Here is a 27,307-nt window from a genome sequence, read left to right as displayed (position 1 = left end):
TGTAGACTCTGAGTCAGACCTCAGACCTGGCCTATCTTTCCAGTAACAATCCTAAACCCTTGAGACTAAAACAAGAGGTCAGGTGTGAGAATGTATTAATTAATATTCTCTAATCACCACTCTGCACCCAGTGTAGATTAAGTTGTACACCTTAAAAAGGGGTATCTGCTCCTGAATAATTCTGTCTTCCTTTACATTCAGCTGTGGCTAGCTAACCGTGTATTTAAAGGTTTAAACAACACTAGGAGCACAGTGAAAGCGACCGGGCATGGGTGTAAACGTGTTGGCTATTGCCTAGTCTAGGCGGCCCATGTCCACAACAGGACTTGGGTGTTACAATGCCTAATTTTGAGGCCCCCAGAAAATCACTGGAACAACAATGGGATCCTGAATTAGGGGCCCAGGCTCCCTATGCAATGAATGGGGTGAGAGAGAGCAGTTTCTGGCAAGGCAATCTACAAAAGGCAGCACCCTAGTTGCAGAGCTGCCGGCGAGAGGGGGATTCACCCCACTCTCAGAGTTTGGGGTCTAAGTCCCCACAGCAGGGAATTATCTATCTGTGTACGATCCCCAGCTGGGACCCGGCTGCCTGGAGGCAGGTGGCTTAGCCAGCTACGCTGGTTCTAGTGAGAATGAGTTAGGCGGGTGTTTGATGCCACATAAAATGGCTGCTGGTGGGAACAGGCCTCCCTCAGAACCTTTAGGCCAGTGCTAAGGTTATTTGCCCAGGCTGTGGGAACCCTGGCTTGGATCCTCCCTCTACCTGATGATTTGAAGGGATTTGATCGGAGATCTGCCACCTCTCAGTGGAGTGTTCTAACCGCTGGGCTAGAGAGTGAGTCTCAGGCTGTCTCCTTTGGCCCAATTAATATTTCGTTATTCAGCTGAAAGTGAAAGGCAGCTTCACCAGGAGAGATTGAGACTCCCATAGCCTGGCAGGAGCGCCCTGTTCAAATGCCTTCTCGTCGGGCAAAGCGGGGATCCGAGCCTGGCTCTCTCTAAAGACTGGGCTACAAGTTATGAGGGAGTCAGCGTCTTCCCCCTCGGGCCGTTTTGTGTGGCGCTGGCCAGCCTCTGAGCACGCCTACCGGATCAGGCCCCACTGGCACGATAGGTGTTTTGCCTGTTGCCCCCAGGTTGTGGACTGCTCAGTGTGCATGCCCAGAGTTGGAAACATAGGTGTCTAGGAAACTTTTACAGTGGAAATACATGTGCTGAGTGAGTTTAGGGGCCTAAGTGGGTAGGCAGCAGCCAAGAGTAAGTCCAGCTTCCGCTGCAGAGTCTAAAGGGGCAGTGGAGAGACCAAACCTGTGCGTGTTGCACATGCAGCTGTCTGGCTGAAACGCAAGCCTGGGGGGCTCGGTAGGGCTGAGCTTTCGCCTCAGAATCCCACTCCCCAAAAAGGGACCAAAAATCCCTACTGCAGGAGGTTTGTCCCTGTTGCAGCAGCATTAGCATTTAACCTGGGTCCCTGGCCTGAGGTTTTGATCTATGGGTGCAGGGAGGGCAGGCCGCCTGTACTCTGTTATGGGGAAAACCAGCAGAGGAGGAAGAAAAATGGAGAAGATTTTGAGTCGGGGGACAAGATCTTTTTGAGTGATATCCTGGCTTTGTGTAAGTCAACAACAAAACTCCCAATGTACTAGATCGCACCCGTGGCTTTTAATTTAGTCCAACCTCTGGAGCGTGTGGCTGGTTTAAAGGTGCTTTGGCTCTGTCTAGCAAGTAAAAGAAGGGTGAAAACTTTCCCAGTGTTGGGCGTCACAGGTGGCCTGCCCCTTTAAGAGTGAGGGGGCCTGGAGCCAATTAACCTGGCCTTGCTACATCTGTGCAGGGTGTGGGACAGACACAGCAGTGGAAATACCTAGGGAAAGCTGCTAGAAGTGGATGGATGGACCAGCTGAGGAAAAGAGCCAGGGGATGTGTCCTCTGCTCCACCCTGAAGAGAGAGGGTGGCCAGAGGGGACAATTAGCCTAAGGATTAACAGCTGTGGGGGAGCTGGCTAAAGAGGAGGAAAGCCCAGCAATCCAGGCTGGCTGGGGGAGGAGAGCGGATATGCTACTCCAGTCTGAAGCAAATAGCTGGGCTTGTGCTGCTAAGTGGCTGAGACCTACTAGGTGCCCTTGGCAGAAAGGTAGACTTGCCCCAGCTGGCTGGGTTGATGGGTGTGCAGGAGTTGGCTGTTAGACTGCGCTGGCTGTTCCTGCTGGCAGCCCGCCTGCCGGGAAGGGGGCTGAAGGCTGAGCCTAGCAAGGAAGAGGACTCTCTCATGTTGATATTTTTGGACTTGGACTAACAGGGTCTGTTACCCAGAAGTGGTTAAAGGCTTTGAAGGTGCTTGGCTGGAGGGCAAGACACCTCTATGGTGGGAGTAGGCTGAAGATTGGTGTGGGGAAACTGAGGCAGAGCAGCTGCAATGCCACACGGAGATGCTCTGGGATGGTGAGTCACGTATTGGGGTAATGCGCCATTTCCTCCCTGTCTGGGGACTGGATGGTCCCTCACTTTGGTTGTGAAGGCTATTTGCATACAACAGGTTGTCTCAGGAAGATAAAACAGAGGCATTACCAAACTGCTCACGGGAACACACAGAGTGGGGGTCGGGGAAAGGCGGATGGACAGTGTGTTCTCCAAACTCCTGTCTCTGGTGCCAGGGGATTCCCTAGCTGGATCACCTGCAAAGCAAAATGATGAATTGCTTTTTCTTTCCCAGAATGATATGAACCAAGAGCCATCCCCAGGAGCTGCGGCCATTGACTGGAGTGTAAATCAGTACAGAATCTGGGCTCACGTGTTTTTGGAGTTGGCCCTACATTTAAAGGATTCTGAGCCTGAAAAGTGTTAAATGTCATTTCTAATACCATCAATCCCTGTGTAGCCGAGTGTGCTGCCAAGTGTTTATTGCTTATTAAAGAAGATCTAGTGGCTCCACGCTCATGCCTATGGAGTCAGATCGATACAAGCCTAGCTTCTTCCTTGTATGTGGTTATGGCTGCAGAGGTCCAGGTCACTAAACAATATTAGGGAATAGAGGGGGTTGGCAGAAAACCGGGCCGCTTACTATGATTGCTCTGTGCAGGTTTGGGGGCCCCTACAATGTGTTTGTTTAGGACCTCAGCTGCAAGATGTGAGGAATTTATAGGTGACCAAAGAGGCATGGAGTGTGTGTCTGGGAGGATTCACCCCCATGCATGGGGGTGAAAGGGGAGGATGCTGTGAGCTGTTAGCAGCACTCTGGTATATGATCCAGGGGCTCCCATGGCTGCTCTGCACCTTGTAGCAATTCTATTGAGATCCGTTTGCCATGTGGTTTGAAATCTTGCGTTGCACGGAAAGTGTGTTGTCTGTGGTTGTGATCATTTTGCATTATTACAGCTCCATGAAGGCGTGGCAGTATTGCCCAACAGAACAGTTATCAAACACCGACATCCTCAGTGGTACCTTTGTCTCTTGCACAGGGCTGAATTTCACCCACTGAATTTTTCACTCAAAAAACGTCCTCTGTCGAGTGAAACACAAACGTTTCCCAGACTGCCAGGGCTACAGGAAGCTTAGACAGGGCAATCTAACAGGAAAACTGATTATGTGAAATGTAATGGAAAAGTTCCCCTCTGTTTTGCCAGATTTTTATGGTAGCTCTTTGTGCTGCAAATTTTTTTTTTGAAAAGGAAACATGGCTTGAGATAGGGCTATTTCCCACCCCAAATATTTGCAATCCCAGATACCCCAGAGTGCATCCAGAACCACTTGTGTCTTGTCAATTGCACCATTTTGGTCATTTTACTGATAATCCCAGGCTTGGAACACTGGCACTGCTACCAAAGTCACCTGTGGCTGAAAATGGAAAATAAGCCCAAAATAAGAGACCAGGGTACATGTCTAGTGACCATTGTGTCACTTTGGAAGTGAAACTAAACTGAATTAAGGCCACTTTAATTCATTAAGAGCACCCACGGCGGGATTTAATGCAGTTTAACTAATATACTTTGAATTTACACTTTAAAAATAATCCAGATTAATTTTTCCAACTGTCTCTGTGTAGACAAATCCTAATTTACCTCCATCCCAAGAAGGAATAACTTGTCCTGCACTGATATAGCAACTCAGTTGAAGTTCTAGCTTTGCCACAGACATCCTGGACAAGTCTCTTAAACTTTCTGTGCCTCAGTTTCTCTATCGGTAACATGGGGAGAAAGATTTCCTTTCCCTCCTCCATATGGCTGTTTTGTGTATTTTAGATTGTAAAGTCCTCAGGGTAGGAACTAAATCTCTTTTGAAGGGTACATACAGTGCCTAGCACAACGGGGCCCTGATCTTGGTTGGTCTAACTGTGGTGTATGTCAGTTTTGCCAGCCTGCCTGCACGAGGAGTTCACACCAGTGGCTGTCCAGCAATGGTGATTAATTAGGTCAAATCGCCCTGTGTGTAGACAAAGCCATGGCCTCCACTAGGGTTTATACCCATACAGCTCACCAATGGCTGAAAACCCCACAACCAACCCATTGCTGACCCTTTGTTCTACAATGCAAAATAAAACCAATCCTGTTCCCTCAAACACAGAGTCAAGCTCCTCCATAGAAACAATTCAAACAGAGAAAAGTAAACAATGAAATACACACTAAGTCATCAAGGAGTTTTCTTTCCTGCCAAACTGTCCCGGCTGTTAGGATATAGATATTCAGGCCTGTCTGTAAAGGCCTATACTCTAAGAATGTAGGTGTATTCTTATCACTTGGCTAGTTTATAGAAGTATAAAAGAATCAAAATCACTGTCTGCCGGCGTAAGGGCCTTCTCTTACTGTGACAGTCTGAGGCCCTGTGCTTAGGCTAAGGCCTTTGGCTAAGCAGCAGAGGCAGCCATAAGCTGGGAAGCGACGGTCACATCCTCACATTCCAAACTAGACCCATTGAAATAAGGTGCTATTGGGCTATTAGGATACAATCCTGTCCTGATAATGCCCATCGCCTCCAGAGAAAGGGAAGTGCCTAGAAGATGTAAAAGGAAACTTAGTTTGATTAGTTTCAGAGTAGCAGCCATGTTAGTCTGTATTCGCAAAAAGAAAAGGAGTACTTGTGGCACCTTAGAGACTAACAAATTTATTAGAGCATAAGCTTTCATCCGATGAAGTGAGCTGTAGCTCACGAAAGCTTATGCTCTAATAAATTTGTTAGTCTCTAAGGTGCCACAAGTACTCCTTTCAGTTTGATTAGCATCCTGTCTGGCAAGAACTCACTTATCAATAGCTGGGATGTGAAATCCTCATTTCTGTGTTTGTTCTATCACTGTAGTCCCCATTTCCCTATTGTTTGTCTGTATAATCTCTGTCTGGTTCTGTGATTGTTTCTGTCTGCTGTAAAATTAATTTTGCTGGGTGTAAAGTAATTAAGGTGGTGGGATATAATTGGTTACATAATCATGTTACAATATGTTAGGACTGGCTAGTTAAATTTCAGGAAAATGTTTGGTTAAGGTATAGCTAAGCAGAACTCAAGTTTTACTATATAGTCTGCAGTCAATCAGGAAGTGGGTGGGTGGGGGAAATGGGAACAGGGAATGGAGGTGGGGAAATTGGAATCATGTTTGGCTAAGGGGGGAAATGGGAACAGGGACACAGGTAAGGCTCTGTGGTGTTAGAGTTGGGAAGGGGGACACTAAGGAAGGGAACTGAAATCATGCTTGCTGGAAGTTCACCCCAATAAACATCACATTGTTTGCACCTTTGGACTTTGGGTATTGTTGCTCTCTGTTCATGCGAGAAGGACCAGGGAAGTAAGTGGGTGAAGGAATAAGCCCCCTAACACTGGCCTTCTGAGTCGGAACTGCAGGAGTGACAGCTGCAAGACTAGGCGCTACTGTCCTGAGTCTGCCCTCGCCTACGCTGGAAGGAGCTGGCCTGGTTGGCTTGCTTTTTGAGCATGTCAAGCCCCTGTTCTCTTGGAAGTAGTGTAGCTCGACCGACTAATGTTATGGTCAGGTGGGTGTGGATTTCTGTGGGCAAGGGGAGGAAACTGAAGGGTGGACAGGGAGGGACTAAGCTGACCTCAAAGAAGCTAGCCTGTTCTGTGAAATGCTCCCAGTGTTGATACCCGTGATCGTTCCCAGGAATTTCAACGTGATGGCGAAGATCTACCAAGTGCTAGTGATTTCTGGGTGTCCAATAGGAGTCACTATAAAGGGGCCTGATTTCCAGAGAGAGGGTACTCAGCTCTTTCTGTCAACAAGGCCCCTTTGCCGGTGTCTCCAGCCAGCCTCCTGAAATCTGAACGTGGCAGCCTGGGATGCTAGACTTAAAGGAGCACCAGCTTTTAAAAGGCAATGAATCCCCTTATTCTCCATGTTGATTTCTGAGCTTTTTGGGGGGAGGAGCTGTTCTCCCCCTCCCCCTGTTTGTGTGAGATAATTTCAGGGTGAAAATCCCAATTTAACCCTCCTGCCAGCAAACCCTGAAGGTTTGAAAAAGCACACCCTCCTTTCCCCCCCCCCCCAACTCTGGGGCTGAGCAATGTACCATTAAATCTTCCTCCAATCCCCTCCCTTATCACGACCCACCCCAGCTCCCCAGTGGAGTGTCCTGTCCCCAACTCCCTCTCTCCTCCCCACAGTGTGTCCTGCCCCCAATTACTCCCCTATATTTTCTACACCCTAGTCTCTCTTTCCCTCAGTCTCCTGTCTCCTCTGTCTTCCTGCACATTCCCCTGCCACCTTCTCTTTTCCTCCAGAGTCCTCTGGTCCCCAACAAGCTTCTGCCCCCTGAGTCATATGTCCAAGTCAGAGGGTGCAGTGGGTTGCCATCTTCTCTGAAGGCAGCCTGGATTCGGATTCATGGGAACAATGGGAGACGGTGGCCATTGTGACTAGGGGTGTGATGGTAGAGGATGTTGGGGAAATGACAGTCTTCCTTACTGGAGAAAGACAATTGCCCAGGCTTATCATGTCCTGGGGACAACCATGCCAGATGCCTGGCCAAAGTGCTGGAATAGCCAAAGAGGAGCCGCTACAACTCCAGGATTTACAGTGAGCTCAGTGCATGATGGAGCAGGACTTTGGGAGTTTAGACCCTCTCTGGGCCTGATTCTAGCCATCAGTAATCCCTAGCGTAGATAAGCAAGGCCTGTTTGCTCCAGCCTGCTTTCATTCAATGGTCAACGGCACTTGGGCAGATACCTGCTTTGCTTGTCTACAATACGGGTTTGCACCATTTCAACTGGTGCCGCTTGAGAAGATGTGCTCTATGAACTTCATGGTTGTAACTATCCCTGTGTGACCATGCAAAAATATTGCATGTGCCAGTGACTCAATGCAGTCAGTTGGAGGCCACATTTTGAAAAGCCAGCCCTTCCTGCTATACGAGGACTGTATATATAACTTACTCTAAAACCCTGCAGCTTGTGTATGTGTACAACTGAATAAAGTTTCCCTCTGCAGGAGTCTCTTTGGTTTTCCCTTGCTGCTCTTATTTTACAAGTGAAGATTCACAGGCTGGCTTTCTTCTTGCCCAGTATATTTGTTTTAACCATCTCTGAGTTTGCTGTGTTCTTTAGCAGTTGGTCCTGGTTAGAAATTACAACTGGCTGTGCTAAGAGGCTGTAGGAATTATCTTCTAGTGTGCATGCTTTGATAATACATTCAGCCCTTTTCAGCCTCTGGCTTTTTTTTTTTCCCCCCTCTCCCCACCCCACTGTTAAACTAATCAATTTCTCTTGTCCTGTTTTTGACTGAATAGAAAATTTGACTAATGTCAGGAATGTAATTATGCAAAAATAAAAAATCTCCAGCTTCTGCTGCTATTTAATGAACTCGGCCAGAGGTGGCAGTTCCATGGCTGATGAGGGTTTAGTCTCTCTCATGGCTGCTGTTTCTTTTTTTTTAAATGGATTTTCATTTAAAACCAAAATTAAATTTCCAGTCGTCTTCTTTGTGAATGCAAAGTTGTGACCTGAGACAGCTGCTACTGAGCTTCAAACAGACACACTCCAACAATACCGCTGAAAGGTGCTAATCAATCCATTCCTCTCTAGAACTCTGAGGTTGAATTGTAACACATTCAAATGCCAGCACTATTAACTTTGTCACTGTTGATCGTAGTAGAGACTTCTCCTGTGGTTGGATGCCCAGGAGGCAACGGAGGAACCAACCTGAAAATGTTGAAAGCAAAAATTCCAGTATCACCAATCTCAAATGTTGAAAAATCATGAGTCCAGTCCCCAAAATGACATGAGCTTTAAAAACTAATTAGTTATGTTAAAACAGTGAAATGCAAGGTTTTGCTCTTTGCCTTTAGGGTGCATTTGGGTCACATTTTCAAACTCTACTCTGCACCCCAAAGGGCTAGAAACGTGGTGTTTTTTTTGTTTGTTTGTTTTTAATAAATGGAAGCAGAGACTCGCATGATCACCTGATTCCAGGAGTTGGGGATTCAAGTAGAACATAAAATATTGCAAAACTCACAATAAAATGAGAGCTGGCAATGTTGTGACTTCAGTTTCCCATCCTAAGAAGCCTACACTTACCTAGCATGGTGAGCAAAGGCCTTCTCTATGCTCAAGAATGGCCCTGATCAGCCATTGGTTGTCAGCAATTGGGCTACTTTCCCTAGTCCTACAGCATCTAGACAAGAGCAAGTATAGTTTGTACTGATCAGGCTAAACCCTGATGAGTTCAATTGGTGCAACCCTTGCATGCCTTTATCTTCTTAGAGAGTTAATGCTGGTTAAGCAACATGGATTGCTGGCTCCTGCTGGTGGAGAAATGGCTACTAAATAGAAAAGGCCAAAGTGTGGCCATGTCCAAAGCCTGCGTGCGGGCCCCAAGAGCTAGAACAGCCTCCGTTGCTCTGCTACTGAGCTAGGAAATGAGTAGTATTACAAAACCAATTATTGTCAAAGGCACAGCTAAGTAGGCTGCAAAATCTGCCTTCCGAGCAAGGGCAATATCTCAGTGCTGCTCCTCTTGTGTGTTTTGTACCAATGGTCCAGAAACAATGCTCAGCTTTCCCTCTCAAGCTCCTCAGGTTACCCATTTGGGAGCCCGAGCAGAGATCAAGTGCTAACACCATGTTGTCTAGACCCTCCTTTGAGCAGAGCTTGGTGATGTGCTGGTTAAAAAGCCAGCAGTGCCCAGTCTATGCAAATGCTAGCGCTGCTGATGGCACTGCACAGCCACTAGCAATGGTGGGAAATGCGAGTGGTGGGAAAGGCCTAAGGTGGACACAGCTAAGAAGATCAGAGCTGGTTAAAGGGTTGGTACAGGTGACATGCCAGTGAAGGTAGTGTGGCTGGGAAGGGGAATAACTTAGGCCCAGATCCTCAAAAGTATTAAAGCACTAAGCACCTAACTCCTAAATCAGTGTGGATGTTTGAATTTGCTTAAATACCGCTGAGGGTCTGGTCCTTCCACCCTAAGGAAGCAGGAACAAAGGGGGATATTTCATACCTTCATAAATGCTCCCCTTCACTCCAACACCTCTACATTTCCCATTCCCCTTCCCATCTAGGTTATGTTCCTCTTGAGGTACTGAGCCAACTCCCTGCCTCTAACAAGCCCCTGGATCAGTACTTGGTGCTGTAGCAAGTCTGCTGGGGGTTCATGTGCATACAAGGAACAAACTTTGGCGAGTGAAAATTCACCCTGGGTCAGAGGACCAGCAGAATATGTGGAATTCTATTTTGAGGGCATATATGGTGCCTGGGGCTTGTACTAGCCCTAGGCAGAGGGGTGAATTTTGCCCAGAGTGAATGATTTCCATTTTGCAGAAGGGTAAGAGAATTCTTCTTGTCCATTGTTATAAAATGGGAATAATGTTACCATGCCTTGGAAAGGGAGTTAAGGTGGACAATATGAGGCTTAACAAGTTCTCTCAACATTTTATGTTGTGTCCAGTCAAATGAACCTACTCCAGAAAGTGAACAGTCTGTATTAAATGATCAATTTTATTACAACTGTACACAGCGTTTTTAGAATTACAAGTCAAGGGAATACAACATTTCACTGACATAAAACATTGCTCTGCTCTTAACAAGTGACCACCAATTTGCTAAAATTTAAACGAAGGGGGGCACGTTCCACAAGTTGGAAACCATCTGTCTAGCTCCAAGGATCCCAATGCTGTACATTAATTAAACCTGGGGTTTCTAACTCCTGGCAATCTGAAAGAGGTTACCAATGCTTGGGATAATAATTCTTATCTACCTCACATTGACTTGCAGAGACACTTCAGACTAGCTAATCTACTTAAGACAATTATACTGTGCTCATCACCTGGATAGTGAAAGTCTTATCAACATTTGGTAAGTGTCCTTTGGCAGCACTGCTTCATTGATCCCATCCTTGGTTTAAGGAAGATAAAACAACAATGGCTCCCAATTAGCAAACCCATGGGATCCATACTGTGCTGTTCCGGCAGGTGTAACTTAGGTGCAACTCCCATGGGAGCCCTGGGAAGATTCAAAGTGCTGACTGGTTTCTTAATTGCAGGATCCAAAGCCCGGATACTGGGGGGAGCTATGCTGTTACCTCTGCCCTGTAGATAGAATCAGGCTTCTGCTCTTCCGGGATCGCATGAAGTTGTTGATCTGGATTTTGATGTTACTATAGTCTTTGCCTGCCAGCTTTGGCTTCCATCTCTTTGTTGCTTTGAACACTGCATTTACCAGATTGGGCGACAGGGCAGCTTTCTGGTGCGTGCCGGACACATTGGCCTTTCCCCGCCACTGCTGATAATAATCCTGTGGCATTGTGTGTCTGAACACTACCAGGGCATACTTGGCAATGTTGCCCTTGGCCTCCTCAAACAGTCTCCTGTCCTCCTCAGGGGAGATGTGCAAGAGGGAGCTGTCGGGTATGCTGGCTGCTGCAGGAGGGTTATGGGGCAGGGACTGTCCCTCGGCGGTAGATGGAACCTCTTCTGATTCCACAGCCTCAGAGTGTCCAGTTGGCAAGTTGGTTCCAGTTCTCCCACAATCCATTGCCCTCATTTCATCCATCTCTGCCAGGGGTATCTGGATCTCCCCCACCTTGGGAATCGGGACAGTGCCTGTGGGGAGTCCAGTCACATCTGGGGCTGGGGCTTGCTCTAGATGGGCCAATCTGGACTCCATCACAGACACTTTCTTTGTCAAGTCCTCAACATGCTGACGTAGACTCTGATTCTCTCTCATCACTTGCTGCAGTTCCCAGGTAAGAAACCAGATAGCTGTGTTTCCAGATGGCAGGGATGGTCTGAATAGGATGCCTATAGGCTGTGTTTCTCCTGCGGTGGGTAAATCCTTCTTATTGGCTACACAGTCAGCTATGATTCTCTGCAACTGAAACACATGTAAAAAGTGTCATTTAGTGTGCCATGTGCAGGAAGCACTATAAACCACACCACCCTGCACTCACTGTTGTGAATTCTTAATAGGAATGGGGTAATGGGACACAACATTGACTGACCCAGGCCCCTAGCCTGCAATCACTTACACCCATGCTTTGCTTTGCACCCAAGCTGTAAGGATCAGGTCCCAAGTTGCTAAGGGGCAGGTTCCCATTGCATTACTTGGTTTGCACAGGTATGGAGGAGCCAATTTTGTTTAGCTTGTGATTTCAATGCCACCATCGCTGCCTACAGCTCATACCCTGGTGCGCTGGATACACAAGTACAACCTCAGCGTGGCCTGCACTAGCCAGAGCCCCAGTTTCTAACACAGAGCATCAGCTATGGGTGCTGCTGGAATGGATGCTGTTCTTGTCTAACCTTGCAGCTAAGCTGCATCCTGGCCTGGTTTCAGCCACAGGTAGTGTTTGTAGCGTAGAGCAACCTGGTAAGCGTGGGATGATCAAATATAAGTAATGGGTAGGGGACAGCTCCTCAGCCCCATTATAGCTCTTATAATGTCAACCATATAGCCTCTCTGTGAAGATCTTGGCCCATTCCCTGTGTATGCATGCCTGCCACAGGGCCAGCAGAGTGCCCCCTGTCAGGGCATGGACAAAGGGTGCAGGGGTCTCTGTGTATGCACACTTTAGCTACCCTGATGTCCTGTCATGGAGGGCTGCTGAGGGTGCCTGTGGTACAAAAGGGCTAATGGGGTCCCTTGCTTGCTGGAGTGAGTTTGTGTTGGAACAAAATTTCCTCACAGGGACATGTCAGTCACTGATGGATTAAAGATCAGATATTTTAAAACCCAGCTCTGCTCTGTTATTAGTAGGGATTGAATTAACTATGAATAGCTTTAAGACCCTAATTTAAACAATTCAGTAAATTAGTATGTTTGCATTTTCCTCAGCCTGGACAGTGAAAGCAGAGGGGTCAGTGTTTTTCTAGTCAGTTTCATAGCAATATCATATAGCTCAAGTTAGGGTTACCATAGGTTGGGTTTTCCCAGACATGACCCTTTTTTTGATCCTCCACCCTCTGTCCAGGCAGATTTTTCAAATCAGAGGCAATATCTGGGATTTTTGCAGAGCAGATTTTTTGCAGAGCTGTCTCCGTGCCTGATTAGGCCCTTCCCTGCAGATGCACCTGCCAGATCCCACCCACCTAGGTTTTGGCTCCCAGCCCTGGGGAGGGGGAAAGGCCCACAGGGAGGCATGACTAATGACTACTGTTGTGTCATGGGTCTGCACCAGCTTCCCTACAACTATGACTGGGAGCAATACTGTCCCCACCTTGAAAGTGAGGCCCCTAGTAACCCCTCCCAATACACACCCACACCCCTCCCTCCAGCACCCCCCAAGTACCTCCACCCTTGGCAGTGTCCTGTCTTTGGGAACCAGAAATATGGTAACCCTAGATCAAGTTCACTTGATTCAAACCATAACAGAGGCAAATTAGGGGAATGTTTAGAATGTTTAGATTTTTTGAAACCCACGATGATAAACTGCATTCATTCAATTATATTCATGAAAACATTTCTATTTCTAAAGATGTTCTTATCTAATTTTTGTAGGTTTTATATATAGTATCTTTCCTTTCTCACACCTATGTTTCCTCCCACCCCACAACCCCCCAAAAAATCTGTTGTGATTTAACTTCCTGGTGTGTTTTCTTGGTGCAAAATGAGAGAGAAATACAAAACCAGCATAAGCAATTCAAAGGAAACTAATTTAAGTTTTTTGTTTAAATGTTCTATGGACAACATAAATAAAGATTAACTGAGTAGCTTTTACCTCAAATTTGTGTATTTTTTTTAAAGAAAAGCATATGAAGAAAAATATTCTCTGTAATATACTAATTGCATCGTCTGATTTCAGTGGTTATTCACTGTAAGCGTCTGCAGTGTCAGACAGGAAATGAAAACATGTTAAAACAGAATGACTTATACGGTGCTTGAGCATAATTTGCATTTTCCTTTCAAAAGGACACATTAGATTTGACCTACTTGGAGAATTCCAAAGGTTTCAACTAACTTGGTTGGGGGAGGGGGAGAAATCCCCCACATTTTCCCTTTGGGCTGAAACGTAGCATCAGCAAAATAAGACTATGGGGAATCTTCCAGAGAACGTTCAAAGGAAAGGAAATGTGTTAAGAATGGAATAACTTATAAGAATGGAATGATCTGACGTCTCAGGATCCTAACCCCTTCCCAGTGACCTCCATCTGATATTCTGTTTGGTTACATTTAAAGGTTAATTACAAACAAGTGTTAAAAAAGCCAAAGGCCAACAGAGTGTGCAATCTCAAACCCTGCAACATTAAAAAACTTAAAACAAAACTGATTGGAAATGGATGCAAGGGGCCTTTGAACTTCACCGCAGACATCCATGCCCTGAAGGAGGCCAGATTCCCTTGTTCTATTCCCCGAACCAAATTGGTGGTGTAGTAAACAATCCTGCAGAGACACAATTACAGCAAATGCTTTGGAATCAAGAAATGAATGTACCTTGTAAGGCCAATGAGGCATCCTGAGCCAGACCAGGAGGGACAGCAACAGCAGCAAATCTCAGTAACAGGACTTGAGTCTTCTCAGGCTGTAGAGGAACTGACCAAGGTAGCAGTGCTTTATAAAGGACCAGTCATTGTTCTCTCAAAGTGCCCTTTCTGACGCAATCAAGTTGTCATTGGCTGGATTTGAATTCCTGAGGTGTTTTTCCCACAAACAAACCAACATACTCTTCCATCCCAATTCTGAGGTTCTTACTCAGTAAAACTGCTATTGACACAGACACATGGTTTTCTTATGGGTTTGTACAGCACCTAGGACATATGCCTGTGTGCTGAGCACCTTTTAATGCAAGGGGCCAAGTTTGATGTTTTTGGCCTAAGACACTTTGTGACTCCCCCAATTCGTTTGCTCAACATGCCACCATGTGTTTAAAAAAAAAAAATCCCAAACCTCCAGCAAGGCCGTGTCCTCTGTGTGTTGCCATCCGTACACAAGTGACTGTCCCATTAACTACAGGCTTTGAGAGCCCCTGTTTCTGATACTCCTAAACCAGTCATTCCTAGTGTGTATTCAGCCTTGATAAGCAGTGGAATTCTGTTGTTCAAGCATTATGATGTCCTTGGAGCAGGAGTTTTGGTCAGGAGGATATTAGTTTGCCAGGCCTCCCTTGAAGTACATGATACTTGGTGGTGGTGGTGGTGTGTTTTGTTTTTTTTTTCTGAGCCTGGAATTTTGCATTGCAGAATCCCCAGAGGCCATTATTTTCTTTTGGGAGTGACCGATCCATTGGTGACTCATGGGAGCGAGAAAACCAGCTAGAACCTGAGAGTGGGGTTTGCTAAGTGGGGATGGTATTTCAATCTGACAGTGATTGGCAGGCCCTAATATGGGGGCCTGGCTTGAATCAGGCAGTGTTGCTGAGTCAGTGAACTGGAAATTGGGGATGAAGGGCCTGGTGCTCACCTCACTTTATGGGATGGCAGGGGAGCCAGAGTTGGGATGGAAGTCACAGATGTGGGTAAGGGACTTGGCACCTTCTTTACATGCCCTTCCCCTGCCTGGTATCCCTGGGAATCCCCACAGCAGGTTGGGGCTTCCCAGCCCAGATGGGGACAGGCTGGGAGCAGGAAGTTTCCATGGCTTTCTCCACTCCCCTCCCCAAGACATTGGGCATCTCGATACAAATCTACTTTGGAGATAACGCTGCTAGGAGCAGCAGTGAGTCTTCTCCAGGCCTGCCAGTCTTCTCCACAGGGAGGGGAATGATGTGGGGTCCAGCAATGGGCAGCTGTACTGGTGGAGCAGCATGAAGACTGCAGAAAGCCATTGAGAGCTCGGCTCTCTGCAGGGCTGCCCTAAGATCTCAAAGGCACTGAAGGGTTTCCAGGCTGCAAACACTGCTTCCTTGGAGGGAACCTTCCCATTGCCCAGAATTGACCTCTCATGTAAATTGAGAATGCCAGTCACTGTTCATCCCCTTCACTCACTGCCCCTCCTTGGCTAGCCATTTAAAAAAACTCACATTTCTCCCATGATGGTGACTAGCAGTGAGAATGGCACAAACAGTCCCTAACCTGTCAACCTGCAAAGCCACCCACCTCTGGATTTCCCAGTCCACCTAGGCCTGGCTTTTAGGCTTCAGTGCTGCATGAGGAGCTCTAGTGTAGGGGCCGGGGCCTGTGAAGAATCTGACTGACAGGGCTCCATGCCACTAGATCTAAGATGGGCTCGTGGGCTGTTAGCTCTTTGAGCAGGCTTGGCTTTTACTTCCCTGCCTCATACAGCTCTGTGCGCATTGCTGCTGCTAAGCAAATAATAGACACTGCAAAGTTTCTAGCTGACTTCCCCCTCTCCCTTGGGCTCTCTCAGAAGGGGGGGACAAAATGGCTCTAAGGAATAATGGCTGCCATATGTCAATTCAGTCTGAGGTTTTGGATCTCAGAGATGGTGGGATTTTCACAAGAAACACACTTACTTTCCTTACTACTTCCAGTCATACTGCAGCTCACCAGGATGGTAAGAAATCAAAATGAAATCTCTGCTTGCTCAGTTTCTTTATTCTGTCAATACAATGGCACTTTGTCTGTAGTAACTTTTACCTTTATATGTCAGTCTTTTCTCCTTTGCTGGACAGGACATCAGTTGTTCCTGGGGATTGTTCGCAGCAAAAGTGGAGTAAAACATGCTTTTGCAAAACCATAAAAATAATCGAGGTGTGGGTTGGAGGTGGGGAGCAGGATTAGTCCCTGAATGTCCTTTTAAAATGCTTATTTTACTCTGGTTAGTTTCACTTTGAAAGTGTCATGTTAACAGGTAGAATCTTGGTGTTGGCTGTTGTATTGAAAAATATCTTCTGAAATCCACCTCATCCAATGTTATGTTGAATCAATTAGTGTTCCTGGCTCTGCTGTGGATATGAAGAGTTCTTATTTTCTGCTGTCCCCCAGGATTGCTACAGAAGATAAACTTCAGTTTAAACACATTTTATAATAATTTTCTAGCCATCTGTTCATAAATAAATCCTTCAGTCTGTGACCCAATGCAGGGCAAACTAACTAACTGCCTCTACAGTCAGTCAGCTTGGAACAGCTGAGGGGCCTGAATCTATAGCCACTGAAGTCCAGAGGAGTCGTTTTATGGACTTCAAAGGGCTTTGGATCAAATTCTAGCAGAGGTGTCAACTGCCCAATTCATCTCAATGGGGTGTTAACTGTCAAATCTCCTAGCAGCTGCGGTGGCCTCATTTCACTGCTGTTTGCCTTGATGACAATATCCAGGCTGCTAATGAGCTTTTCCACTGGGGTTTGCAAGTTTCATTCCTTTGAAAGGTTTTTGCAGTATGAAGATGGGGATGATATTGACATGCTTTGGTGGTAAGATTGAGTGGGGGTGGTGGTAAATGTCTGAGGTGTAACAGTGGTTCCCAAAATGTTAGGTCAAATCCATGGAAATAAACTGCACAATAATTTGAGATGGTATTTTATTGTAACTACATACACCACATTTACAATGACAAGCTTTTATTCAATGCAAGGGAATTAATTTTCAGTGGTGCAACTGTAACCTACACATCTTCTGGGTGTGGTGTTCTGTCCCATCTAGTGGCACTGGGGGGGGGGGGGGGGGGAGAAAGAGAGAGATTTTATGAGTCTGCTCTACAGCTTTAACTAACAAGCAGTTGGCTTTTAGCTCATGCTATAGAGGCTCATGCACTAAATTCCAGAGGTCCCTGGTTTGATGCTGCCAACCGGGGTCCATCAGTGTTACACAATGATAACAAAATATTGATAAGAACAAGTGAGCCATTACTTTGCTTAAAAGTACACACTTACACACTGGTGCCTTCCTCCCTGCCCCCCAAGCTAGAAACCTCAGGCTTAATGTATAACAGGTGCATTGGCATCCTTGGAGCTAGAGGGAAGCTGGGGGTTAGTAACCAATTTGAAAATATTTATCAATGCTGGAGGGTAGTTTGACAGACCTTGACTAAAACAGAACAGTCTCAATAAGACCTATCATACCAGCAGGAGAATGACGCTGTGATCTGAGCAGCAGAACCTGCTCTGCGCGTATTCATTTGACTCATGTTGATGTCTTTATAGCCTTTTCTTGTTGGGATCCTTTTCTGTGCCCCTACTGCTAATTGCCAGAGTACAATTACATTTCTCTAAAGCACACCAATAAGAATACCAGATTTTCTAACCAAAATTCCTACTCATAATATTTATCTCCACCAAAAATAAATTCAGTATTAACATGCAAAACCCCTTGAACTATCTAATCTGTTTAAGGCACCTATACTGTGCTTATGACCATGCAGAGTGAAGGTCTTATCAACATTTGGTAAATATCTTTTGGCAGCACTGCTACAATTGTGGTTTAACTTGGATAAAACTGTGGCCTCCCAGAGAGCAAACCCACTGAGTGCCTGATCCTGCCAGCATAACTCAGGCACAGCTCCCCTTGGGGCCAAGGGGAGATTGCCAGAGCTAACTGGTTTCCCAGGAATTTCTTTATGCTACTGTGGCATCCAAAACCCTGGCACAGGGGGGAGCTGTGCTGTTACGACTGCCCTGTAGACACAACCAGGCTTCTGCTCTTCCAGGATCACATGAGCTTGTTGATCTGGATTTTGAGGTTACTATAGTCTTTGCCTGCTAGCTCTGGCTTCTGCTTCTTTGCTGCTTTGAATGCTACATTCACCAGATTGGGTGACAGGGCGGCTTTCTGGTGTGTGCCGGATACATTGGCCTTTCCCCGCCACTGCTGGTAATAATCCTGCAACATTGTGTGTCTGAACACTGCCAGGGCATACTTGGCAATGTCCCCCTTGGCCTCCTCAAACAGTCTCCTGTCCTTCTCCGGGGAGATGTGCAGGAGGGAGCTGTCAGGTATGCTGGCTGCTGTAGCAGGGTTATGGGGCAGGGATTGCTTGTCGAAGGCAGATGGAGCCTCTCCTGATTTCACATCCCCAGGGTGTATAGCTGACAAGTCTCAGTCCTCACACAGTCCACTGGCCTTGTGTCATTGACCTTTGCCACTTTGGGAATCAGGATCACACCTGTGGTGTATACAGCCTTATCTGGGGTTGGGGCTTGCTCAAGGCCTGCCAGTCTGGATTCCATGATGGACATTTTCTCTGTCAACTCCTCAGCATGCTCCTCTAGCCTCCTCTAACTGGTGTGACTGGTTCTCCTCTCTTGTTGCAGCTCTTGGCATGGCATCCAGACGGCAGCATCCCTAGAAAGCAGTGAGGGTTTAAGGTGACACCTGTCGGTAAGGTTTCCCCCAGCGTTGGTGGGTTACTCTGCAGATTCTTTCGGTTGGCTCTAGGTTCAGCTGAGAGGCTTTGCCCTTGCACCTGAAACATGAATTAAAAAAAAAAGAAGCAGGTTAGTGTGCAGTCTGCATGAAACACAATAGGCCTTATCACTGTGCATTGTGTGTGTAGGTTTCTAAAATGGGAATACACAACACCTGTTCATCCAGCCCTGTATCCTGGAAGTGCTTACATCCATGTTTCACTTGATGCATATGACTTGTCCTGTTGTAAGTCCTTGCAGGATCGTGCCCCGAGTTGATAAAGGGCAGCCTCCCATTGCATTACTTGGTTGGAACAGGGCCCCTATAGAGAAGCCAGTACTACCTTAGCATGTGATTTCAACACCAGCATCACTGCCCGAAGCTCATGCCCTGGTGCTCCGGGTGCACACATACAACCTACACTTGCCCTGCACCAGCCAACACTCGAGTTTCTAACACAGGGTGTCAGGTGTGAGTGCAGCTGAACACAGAAAAATCCTGCAGAGAAACAATTATAGCAAAGGCCTTGGAATCAGGAAATGACAGTACCTTGCTATTCCATAAGGCATCCTGGGGCCAGAACAGGAGGGACATCAAGATTTTTTTTTTTTAGTCCCTAACAAAGCACCCAGCACAAAACCAGCTGTTCCATCACTGGCATGGATATTATCAAAGAAGAATAATGACAAGGCTTTCCCAGAGACCAGAGTAGTGGGGAGGGGGAAGTCACAGACAGAGGGAAATGTGGGTATGTGGGATAGAACAGTCCACAATTAACATTTAATGTCGAGCTTTATTCCCATGCAAGAACCTTTCAAATGAATGAAACTTGCAAACCCCAGTGCCTGGATATTGCCTCCAACACAAAGAGCAGTGCAAGAGGTATCAATGGAGCCACCTCAGCTGCCAGAAGGAGGTTTCACAGTGAATACCCCATTGAGATGAATGGGCCAGTTTTCACACATGTACTAGAAACTGATCCAAAGCCCTTTGAAGTCCATAATGGCGACTCTTGATATCAGTGGACTCGGGCATCTCCAGTTGTTTGGTTGTTTGTCTGCAAGGTCAGTAAGGTTTTTCCATTGCCCTGCATGGGGTCACAGACTGAAGGATTGTTTAGAATCAGATGGGCTAGAAAATTAATATAAAATGTGTTTCAGCTGAACATAAGAGTGGCCATATTGGGTCAGACCAAAGGTCCATCTAGCCCAGTATCCTGTCTCCCAACAGTGTCCAATGCCAGGTGCCCCAGAGGGAATGATCAGAACAGGTAATCATTAAATGATCCATATCCTGTCAACCATTCCCAGCTTCTGGCAAAGAGAGGCTAGGGATACCATTCCTGCCCATCAATGGCCTATCCTCCATGAACATATCTACCGGTAATTCTTTTTTGAACCCTCTACCTTCTGTACAGAACACTGGGGAGACCAGGAAATACAATCACATTTTCTCCCTGAAAGATGTTTTTCTCCCTGTTGTGAAACACCCACAGAACAACAGGGAAACAGATTGCTGCTGTCCACAATAAAGAAGTAACTTACTGTTCAGGGGAAATAGTGAAAGTGATGAAGGACAAAGTGTCTGCCAATGAACACAGTAAACAACTGAGCAAGCAGATATTTCACTGTGTTATCTTTCCATCCTGGAGACCTTAGTTGTGCCTGGGAGTAGTAAGGAAAGTGGGTTTTCAGACACAAGTGTTTTTAGTGTGGAAAACCCCAACATATCTGAATCCTCTTACTTATATCCGCCTAAGGCAGCCTTTATTCCTTAGAGCCATTTTGTTCTCCCTTCTGAGAGAGCCTAGGGGAGAGGGGGAAGTCGGCTGGACACTTATCAGTGTCTATTATTTGGTTAGCACCAGCAATGTGCAAAGAGCTGTATGAGGCAGGGAAGTAAAAGCTATGCCTGCCCGAAGAGCGTACAGCCCAAGGGCCCATCTTAGATCTAGTGGCGTGGAGCCCTGTCAGTGAGATTCTTCACAGGCCCCAAATCTGCACTAGAGGTCCTCCTGCAGGACTGAAGACTAAAAGCCAGGCTTGAACAGGTTGAAATCCAGGGGTGTGGGTGGGTGGGGGGGGGAGGCTTAAGCCTTACGGTTTAAGAATTATCTGTGGAATTGTGATTTCTGGTCAGCATCATGGAGGGAAGTGTTTATTTTGTTTCTAGGCCTTGGAGCACAGAGATGGGAAGGACATTGCACACACAGAGGTCGTGGCAGTGGGGATGTCACAGGGCCAATGGAGTGTGGGGAGACTGAGACCAACTCGTCATCTGGCCACCTGTCCCTGAGGCTGTGAATCAGGAGAGACTCCGTCCTCCTCAGTGGAAAAGTTCCTGCCCAATAGTCCTCCCACAGGCCATAGCGTTTGTAATGAGGCCCTGTGAGGCTGGAAAGATCAAATATAAGTAGAGGAGAGGGCAAAGGGTTAACTCCTCAACCCCGCTACAGCTCCTAGAAAGCTGACCACTGACAGCCTCACTGCAAAACTCTTGGCCCATTCCTGACAGCTTCCTGCTTGTGTGTTTGCATCTCAGGGCCACCACTGATCCCACTGCCCTGTCATGGCCACGGGCCCAGCTGGGGTTCCTGGGTAAGCCCACTCCAGCCACTGAAGGCAGCTGAGGGACGTCTGCAGCACAAAAGGGCTGTGGAGGTCTTGCCAGTTGGTTTTGGACGAAAATATTCTCATAGGGACATTTCAGTCACTGTTAAACCTCAGATATGAAATAAAACCAGCCCTGACCTGTTACTGATAGGGACTGAGTAAAATATGAATATTTTTAAGGCCCTAATATAAACAATCTGGGTAAACAAAGATGTTTGTATTTTCCTCAGCTGGAACAGTAGAAGTAGGCTGGTATTTTTAAGATCAACTGGGTCTGTATGATATTGATGTGAAATTAACTTCTTGATTCTAACAATAATAGCGGGTACCTTTGATGTTTTAAAAATAACAAGACAGTTAACCTCATTCATTCAATTATGTTCACTGAAAATATTTCTATTTATGTCAAGGGTTTCTGAACCAAAAATTGATGTAGGCTTTCTTTAAAAAAAAAAAATCACACGTACAGGAAGAGTCTAACTAAAGATAAGCTTATAATGTTTTTGGGGTTTTTTTTGGGGGGGGTAGGGAGTTCCCAGATGATTTAAATAGTCATTTTCCTGCAGTGTTTACAATTCAAACATTGCAGCATTTTGCTAGTGCATGAGACCCAGGGAAGAAACTGTCGACTGGGTTTTCACTGAGCAAACTGAAAGGCAAAAAGGAAACAGCATAAATAGTTAACACTGAACTAATTTTTAATATCTGTTTAAATGCTCTGTAGTTTAGCAAGACAGGTTAAGATGACTGGGTAACGTTTACTGCAGCACTGTCCATGTAACAGAAAAGTGCATGTAGGCAATACTGATACTATTGGAGTAATAAAACTGTGTGGGAGCCACGCCCCAGGATTCAAATCCAGCCAGGGATGACTTGATTGCATCAGAGTGGGCTCTTCCAGAAAACCAATGCCTGGTCCTGTATAAAGCTCAGCTACCTTGGTCAGTTCCTCTACAGCCTCTGAAGACTTTAGTCCTGTTGCTGCATTCTTTGCCAGTGCTGTCCCTCCTTCTCTGGCAGTAGGATGTCTCCTAAGAATAAGGTACAGTCATTTCCTGATTCCAAGGCCTTTGCTGGTGTTTGTCTTTCTGCAAGATTGTATACTCCAGAGTGAGTTTGGTTTGGGGAAGGGAAGGGGGCAGGGGGGAGAACTGGCCTCCTTCCTGACATGAATGGCTGAGGTGAAGCACAAATCTTCTCTTCTGTTTTTAATCAGTTTAACTTTGTTTCCTAATGGTGTGGGGTTGGGGTTGTCATAGCAACTGATTTCACTGGCATTTTAAAATCAAGCAGGGCAAATCTGACATGTCCTTTTCTAAAAGCAAATTGCAGATGAATCCTAAACTAAATCAGAATCTGCAGTGTAATTTAACACTCGAGGGACTGAGAAAACTGTTTCTTAATGCTCTGGGGGCAAAACTGTCCTTTATTATGGAATTGTACAGCCCCTAGCACAATGGGGCCCAAATTGGTTATGGCCTTTGATCAGTACTAAATAACTGAATGGGCCCCGGGAAGCAGCCAGTTCATTTGAGCTACCCCCTCCCGCCTGATAATGCAGAGATGGGATTAGAAGTTACAGTGCCTCTTTGTCTGGAGAGAAATCTGTGGTTAGAAAGCAGGAGTTTGAACTGTTGTAAGAGCAAGGGGCTTTTTTTGTTTGTTTTTGTTTTGGGGGTTTTTTTTTGCTTTAAAAAAATAGCTTTGAAAGGTCTTTTTTTTTTTTTTAAATGCATTCAAATAGGAACTGCATTTCCCAAATTACTGCATTTGTTATTGCAGACACTCTGTCAGTGATTAGTGTGTTCTATAAATATTTTCATTGTGCACTTTTAAATAGAGAATGTTGTAGTACATGTTGCACACTAATCTTATGTTGGAAATAACAGTATTTGAACAAAATTTAAAAATGAATTTACTCTTCTGCTATTTTCTTTTTGCTTTTCTCTCCACTTGCCCAGTAGCTTGTTTCTCCCCTGGTTCTCATGTACTTAAAACTTTGCATTATTTGACCCTATTATTGGAATCAACAAGTGAACTTGGTGTATATGATATAGATATGAAATTGACTTTAGCACCCTGCTTCCCAAAACTGACCCCTCTAGTTTCGTTATTCAGGCTGAGTTATATGCAGACATATTATTTTTACCCAGATCATTTACATCTAAATGTTTAAACTATTTAATTCAGACCACGGCTGAAGGCAGCTTATCTGAAAGTGCAGGCAAGGACAGTGTACGGCTGCATCCATAGCTGAAAACCATAGCTGGCTAGGCCAGGCCAAGCTTAGGTTGTATTTGGTGTATCTGGAGAGCCAGGGAGTGAGCTGTAGGCAGTGATACTGGAGTTGAAATCATAAGCTAAGACAACCTTGCCTCGTCTGTATGGCCCCTGTTCAAACAAATAATGCAGGAGGAGGCTGCCCCACCATGACTTGGGGCCTAATCCTGAATACTGCTTACAATGGGACAGCTCCTGTTTGTCCAGTGAAGCATGAGAGTAAGTGCTTTCAGTCCTGGATTAATAGGTGCTGTGTGTTCCTATTGCCCACCCCACCTATATTAGAAATCTACGCTCAGTGAATACAGAGTGGAAGGCCTACAGCAAGGGTTCTCAAACTGGGGATCGGGACCCCTTAGAGGGTCATGAGGTTATTACATGGGGGGTTGCGAACTGTTAGCCTCCACCCCAACTCCCACTTTGCCTTGAGCATTTATATTGGTGTTAAATATATAAAAAAGTGTTTTTAATTTATAAGGGGGGGGTCTAACTCAGTGGCTTGCTATGTGAAAGGGGTCATCAGTACACAAGTTTGAGAACCACTGGTCTACAGTACTTCACACAGACTGCACACTATTCTAACACTTTACTCTGTGTGTTTCAGGTGCAAGTGCAAAGCCTCCCAGCTAAGCGGAGAATCGAGAATAAGAATCCACAGAGTAACCCATTCCCACCGGAGCAAACATCCCTTCCAGGTGTCATCTTGAAACCCACACTGGCCTCCTGGGATGCAGCTGTCTGGACGCTGTGCCAGGAGCTGCAGCAAGCGGGGAGAGAGAATCAGAGTCTCGGTGAGCATGTTGAGGACTTGACAAAGAGAGTGTCCACGATGGAATCCAGGCTGGCCGCTCTTGAGCGAACCCCACTCCCAGCCGTAGCTGGCCACCCCCCAGGCACTCTCCTGATTCCCAAGGTAGAGGAGATCCAGATACCCCTGGCAGAGATGGATGAAATGAGGGCAATGGATTGTGGGAGAATTGGAACCAATTTGCCAGCTGGACACCCTGAGGCTGTGGAATCAGGAGAGGTTTCATCTACCCCTGAGGGACAGTCCCCGCCCCATAACCCTCCTGCAGCAGCCAGCATACCCGACAGCTCCCTCCTGCGCATCTCCCCGAAGGCGGACAGGAGACTGTTTGAGGAGGCTGAGGGCGACATTGCCAAGTATGCCCTGGCAGTGTTCAGACACATGATGCCATGGGATTATTATCAGCAGTGGCGGGGAAAGGCCAATGTGTCTGGCACGCACCAGAAAGCTGCCCTGTCGCCCAATCTGGTAAATGCAGTGTTCAAAGCGGCAAAGAGATGGAAGCCAAAGCTGGCAGGCAAAGACTATAGTAACATCAAAATCCAGATCAACAAGCTCATGCGATCCCGGAAGAGCAGAAGCCTGGTTGTGTCTACAGGGCAGATGTAACAGCACAGCTCCCCCCAGTACCCGGGCTTTGGATCCTTCCTATAGAAGAGTTAAGAAAATCCTGGGAAACCTATCACCGCTGGGAATCTCTCCATGGCTCCAAGGGGAGCCGTGCCTGAGTTATGACTGCAGGATCAGGCACTCAGTGTTGTGCATATCTCATGAGTTTGCTCTTTGGCAGGCCACAATTTTATCCCGATTACAACATGAAGGGGACAAGCAGTGCTGCGAAAAGATATTTACCACATGTTGGTGAGACCTTCACTCTGCATGGTGATGAGCACAGTATGGGTGCCTTAAATAAATTAGATAGCTAAAGGGGTTTTTGCACATTTAATGGGGTTTAAGAATGATGTTTTAAAAAAATCTCCTAGTATTGTTACTGATGTGTGTAGAGAAATGGAATCATAGTGTGGCAATAAGCACACAAGAAATTATCCTAAGAAGAACAGGCCCTAAAGACATCAAAATTAGTCAAATGAATGTGTGCAGAGCAACTGCAGTTCAGCTCACTGTGTCACTGTCTTAATCCTGCTGGTTTGCTGCTTTATGATAAATGTCTTATCGGGGCGCTGGAACAATTTGTGTAGTGGGCTTGGTGCTGAGAACCATTGAACTACACTGTAAACCCTGAATATAATAGAATCCACTTCAAGCCAGAGGTGGGGCAGCACCCCCAGCATCCCTAGTTCCAGTACCTAGGCATCTTATGGAAACTGTTCTTGTTTAATAAAGTTCTGTCAAACTGCTCTCCAGCATTCAGAAATGTTTTAAGATTTGTTACTTGGCATCCCTCTAGCTCCAAGGATCCTAATTTATGTGTGTACAGGATGGGTTTTGGGTTTTTTTTTTTTTTTACCAGTATGTAATTTTAAGAAAAGTAATATTTTGTCATAGGTGCATCACTGAAATGAATTCCCTTGAATTGTATGAAAGCTTGTCATTGTGGTGCATAGCTCTAATAAAATACCTTCTCCAATTTTTGTGGGAAAATTTTGGGAACCCCTGTTAATCCTGAGACGTTTAATCCCACAACCTCCTGCCCAGAGGATATCAATATCATCCCCATTTCACACTGCAAAAACCTTTCAAATGAATGAAACCCCAGTGGAAAAAGTTCAGTAGCAGCCTGGATATTGCCACCAAAGCAAACAGCTGTGAAAAAATTATTAATGAGGCCACTTCAGCTGCTAAGAGATTTGACAGTTAACACCCCATTGAGATGAACTGGGCAGTTGACACCTCTGCTAGAAGTTGATCCAAAGCCCTCTGAAGTTCATAACAAGATTCTTTTTAACTTCAGTACAGACTCAGGCCCCTCAGCTGTTTAAGACCGATTGTCTGTAGAGGCAGTTAGTTAGTTTGCCCTGCATTGGATCACAGACTGAAGGATTTATTTATGAACAGATGGGCTAGAAAATCATAAAATACGTTTAAATTGAAGTTTACCTTCTGTAGCAGTCCCGGGGCAGAGCAGGAAATAAGAACTCTTCATATCCACAGCAGGGCCAGGGGCACTAATGGATTCAACATAACATTGGATGAGGTGGATTTCAGAAGGTATTTTTCAATACAATAGCCAACACCAGGATTCTACCTGTTAACAAGACACTTTCAAAGTAAACTTGATCAGAATAAAATAAGCATTTAAAGGGAATTACAGGGACTCATCCTGCTCCCCACCCTCCCTGATAATTTTTGTGGTTTTACAAAAAAAAAAAAAAAAAAAAAGCTTTTTCTCCCCTTTTTCTGTGACAGATTCACAGGAACAACAGGGAAACTTCTCGCTGATGTCCTTTCCAACAAAGGAGACAGACTGTGTAAAAGTGACTACAGACAAGGTGCTGTTGTATTGACAGAGTAAAGAAACTGAGCAAGCAGAGATTTCATTTTGATTTCTTACCATCCTGGTGAGCTGCGGTGTGACTAGGAGTAGTAAGGAAAGTGTGTTTTCAGACAGAAGTGTGTTTCTTGTGAAAATCCCATCATCCCTGAGATCCAAAACCTCTGACTGAATTGGCATATGGCAGCCATCATTCCTTACACCTATGTTGTCTCCACTCCTGAGAGAGCCCAGGGGAGAAGGGAGAGTCAGCTGGAAACTTTGCAGCATCTATTATTTGCTTAACACCAGCAACGCGCACAGAGCTGTATGAGGCAGGGAAATAAAAGCCAAGCTTGCCCAAAGAGCTTACAGCCCAAGGGCCTATCTTGCAATTAGATCTAGTGGTGAGGAGCCCTGTTAGTGAGATTCTCCAAATCTGCACTAGCTCCTCCTTAGGCTTCAGTCCTGCAGAGGCAGGCCTAAGTGGACTGGGAGGTCTAGACGGG

The 27,307-nt window shown here is 46.0% G+C and overlaps 2 protein-coding genes across 4 annotated transcripts; one reads left to right on the top strand and one right to left on the bottom strand.

The window, feature by feature from the left end:
* The first annotated feature begins 246 nt into the window (after positions 1 to 246).
* LOC119842152 lies at positions 247 to 27,065 on the top strand. 3 transcript variants are annotated; one of them, XR_006275367.1, is made up of 3 exons: positions 22,026 to 22,321; positions 24,164 to 25,228; positions 26,735 to 27,065. XR_006275367.1 is itself a non-coding variant. In XM_043495778.1 (2 exons), exons 1-2 carry the CDS (start codon positions 2,441 to 2,443, stop codon positions 24,974 to 24,976), a joined length of 816 nt encoding a protein of 271 aa, XP_043351713.1. In that variant the 5' UTR covers positions 247 to 2,440; the 3' UTR covers positions 24,977 to 26,261. The 3 variants fall into 3 exon arrangements, 2 of the variants coding, with proteins under 2 accessions (XP_043351713.1, XP_038225997.1); XM_043495778.1 differs by lacking the exons at positions 22,026 to 22,321; positions 26,735 to 27,065 and adding an exon at positions 247 to 2,443 and having other exon boundaries at positions 24,164 to 26,261; XM_038370069.2 differs by lacking the exon at positions 26,735 to 27,065 and having other exon boundaries at positions 24,164 to 26,261.
* On the bottom strand, positions 9,999 to 13,944 carry LOC122456438. Its single transcript, XM_043495779.1, has 2 exons — positions 13,862 to 13,944; positions 9,999 to 11,305 (listed from the first exon to the last, which is right to left on the bottom strand). The coding sequence occupies exons 1-2, from the start codon at positions 13,880 to 13,882 to the stop codon at positions 10,511 to 10,513; spliced, it is 816 nt and encodes a 271-aa protein (XP_043351714.1). The 5' UTR covers positions 13,883 to 13,944; the 3' UTR covers positions 9,999 to 10,510.
* Positions 27,066 to 27,307: the final 242 nt, after the last annotated feature.

This window comes from Dermochelys coriacea, chromosome 13, assembly GCF_009764565.3.
Source record: "Dermochelys coriacea isolate rDerCor1 chromosome 13, rDerCor1.pri.v4, whole genome shotgun sequence".
Lineage (NCBI taxonomy): Eukaryota > Metazoa > Chordata > Testudines > Dermochelyidae > Dermochelys > Dermochelys coriacea.
This window is presented reverse-complemented; position numbering and strand designations above follow the sequence as displayed.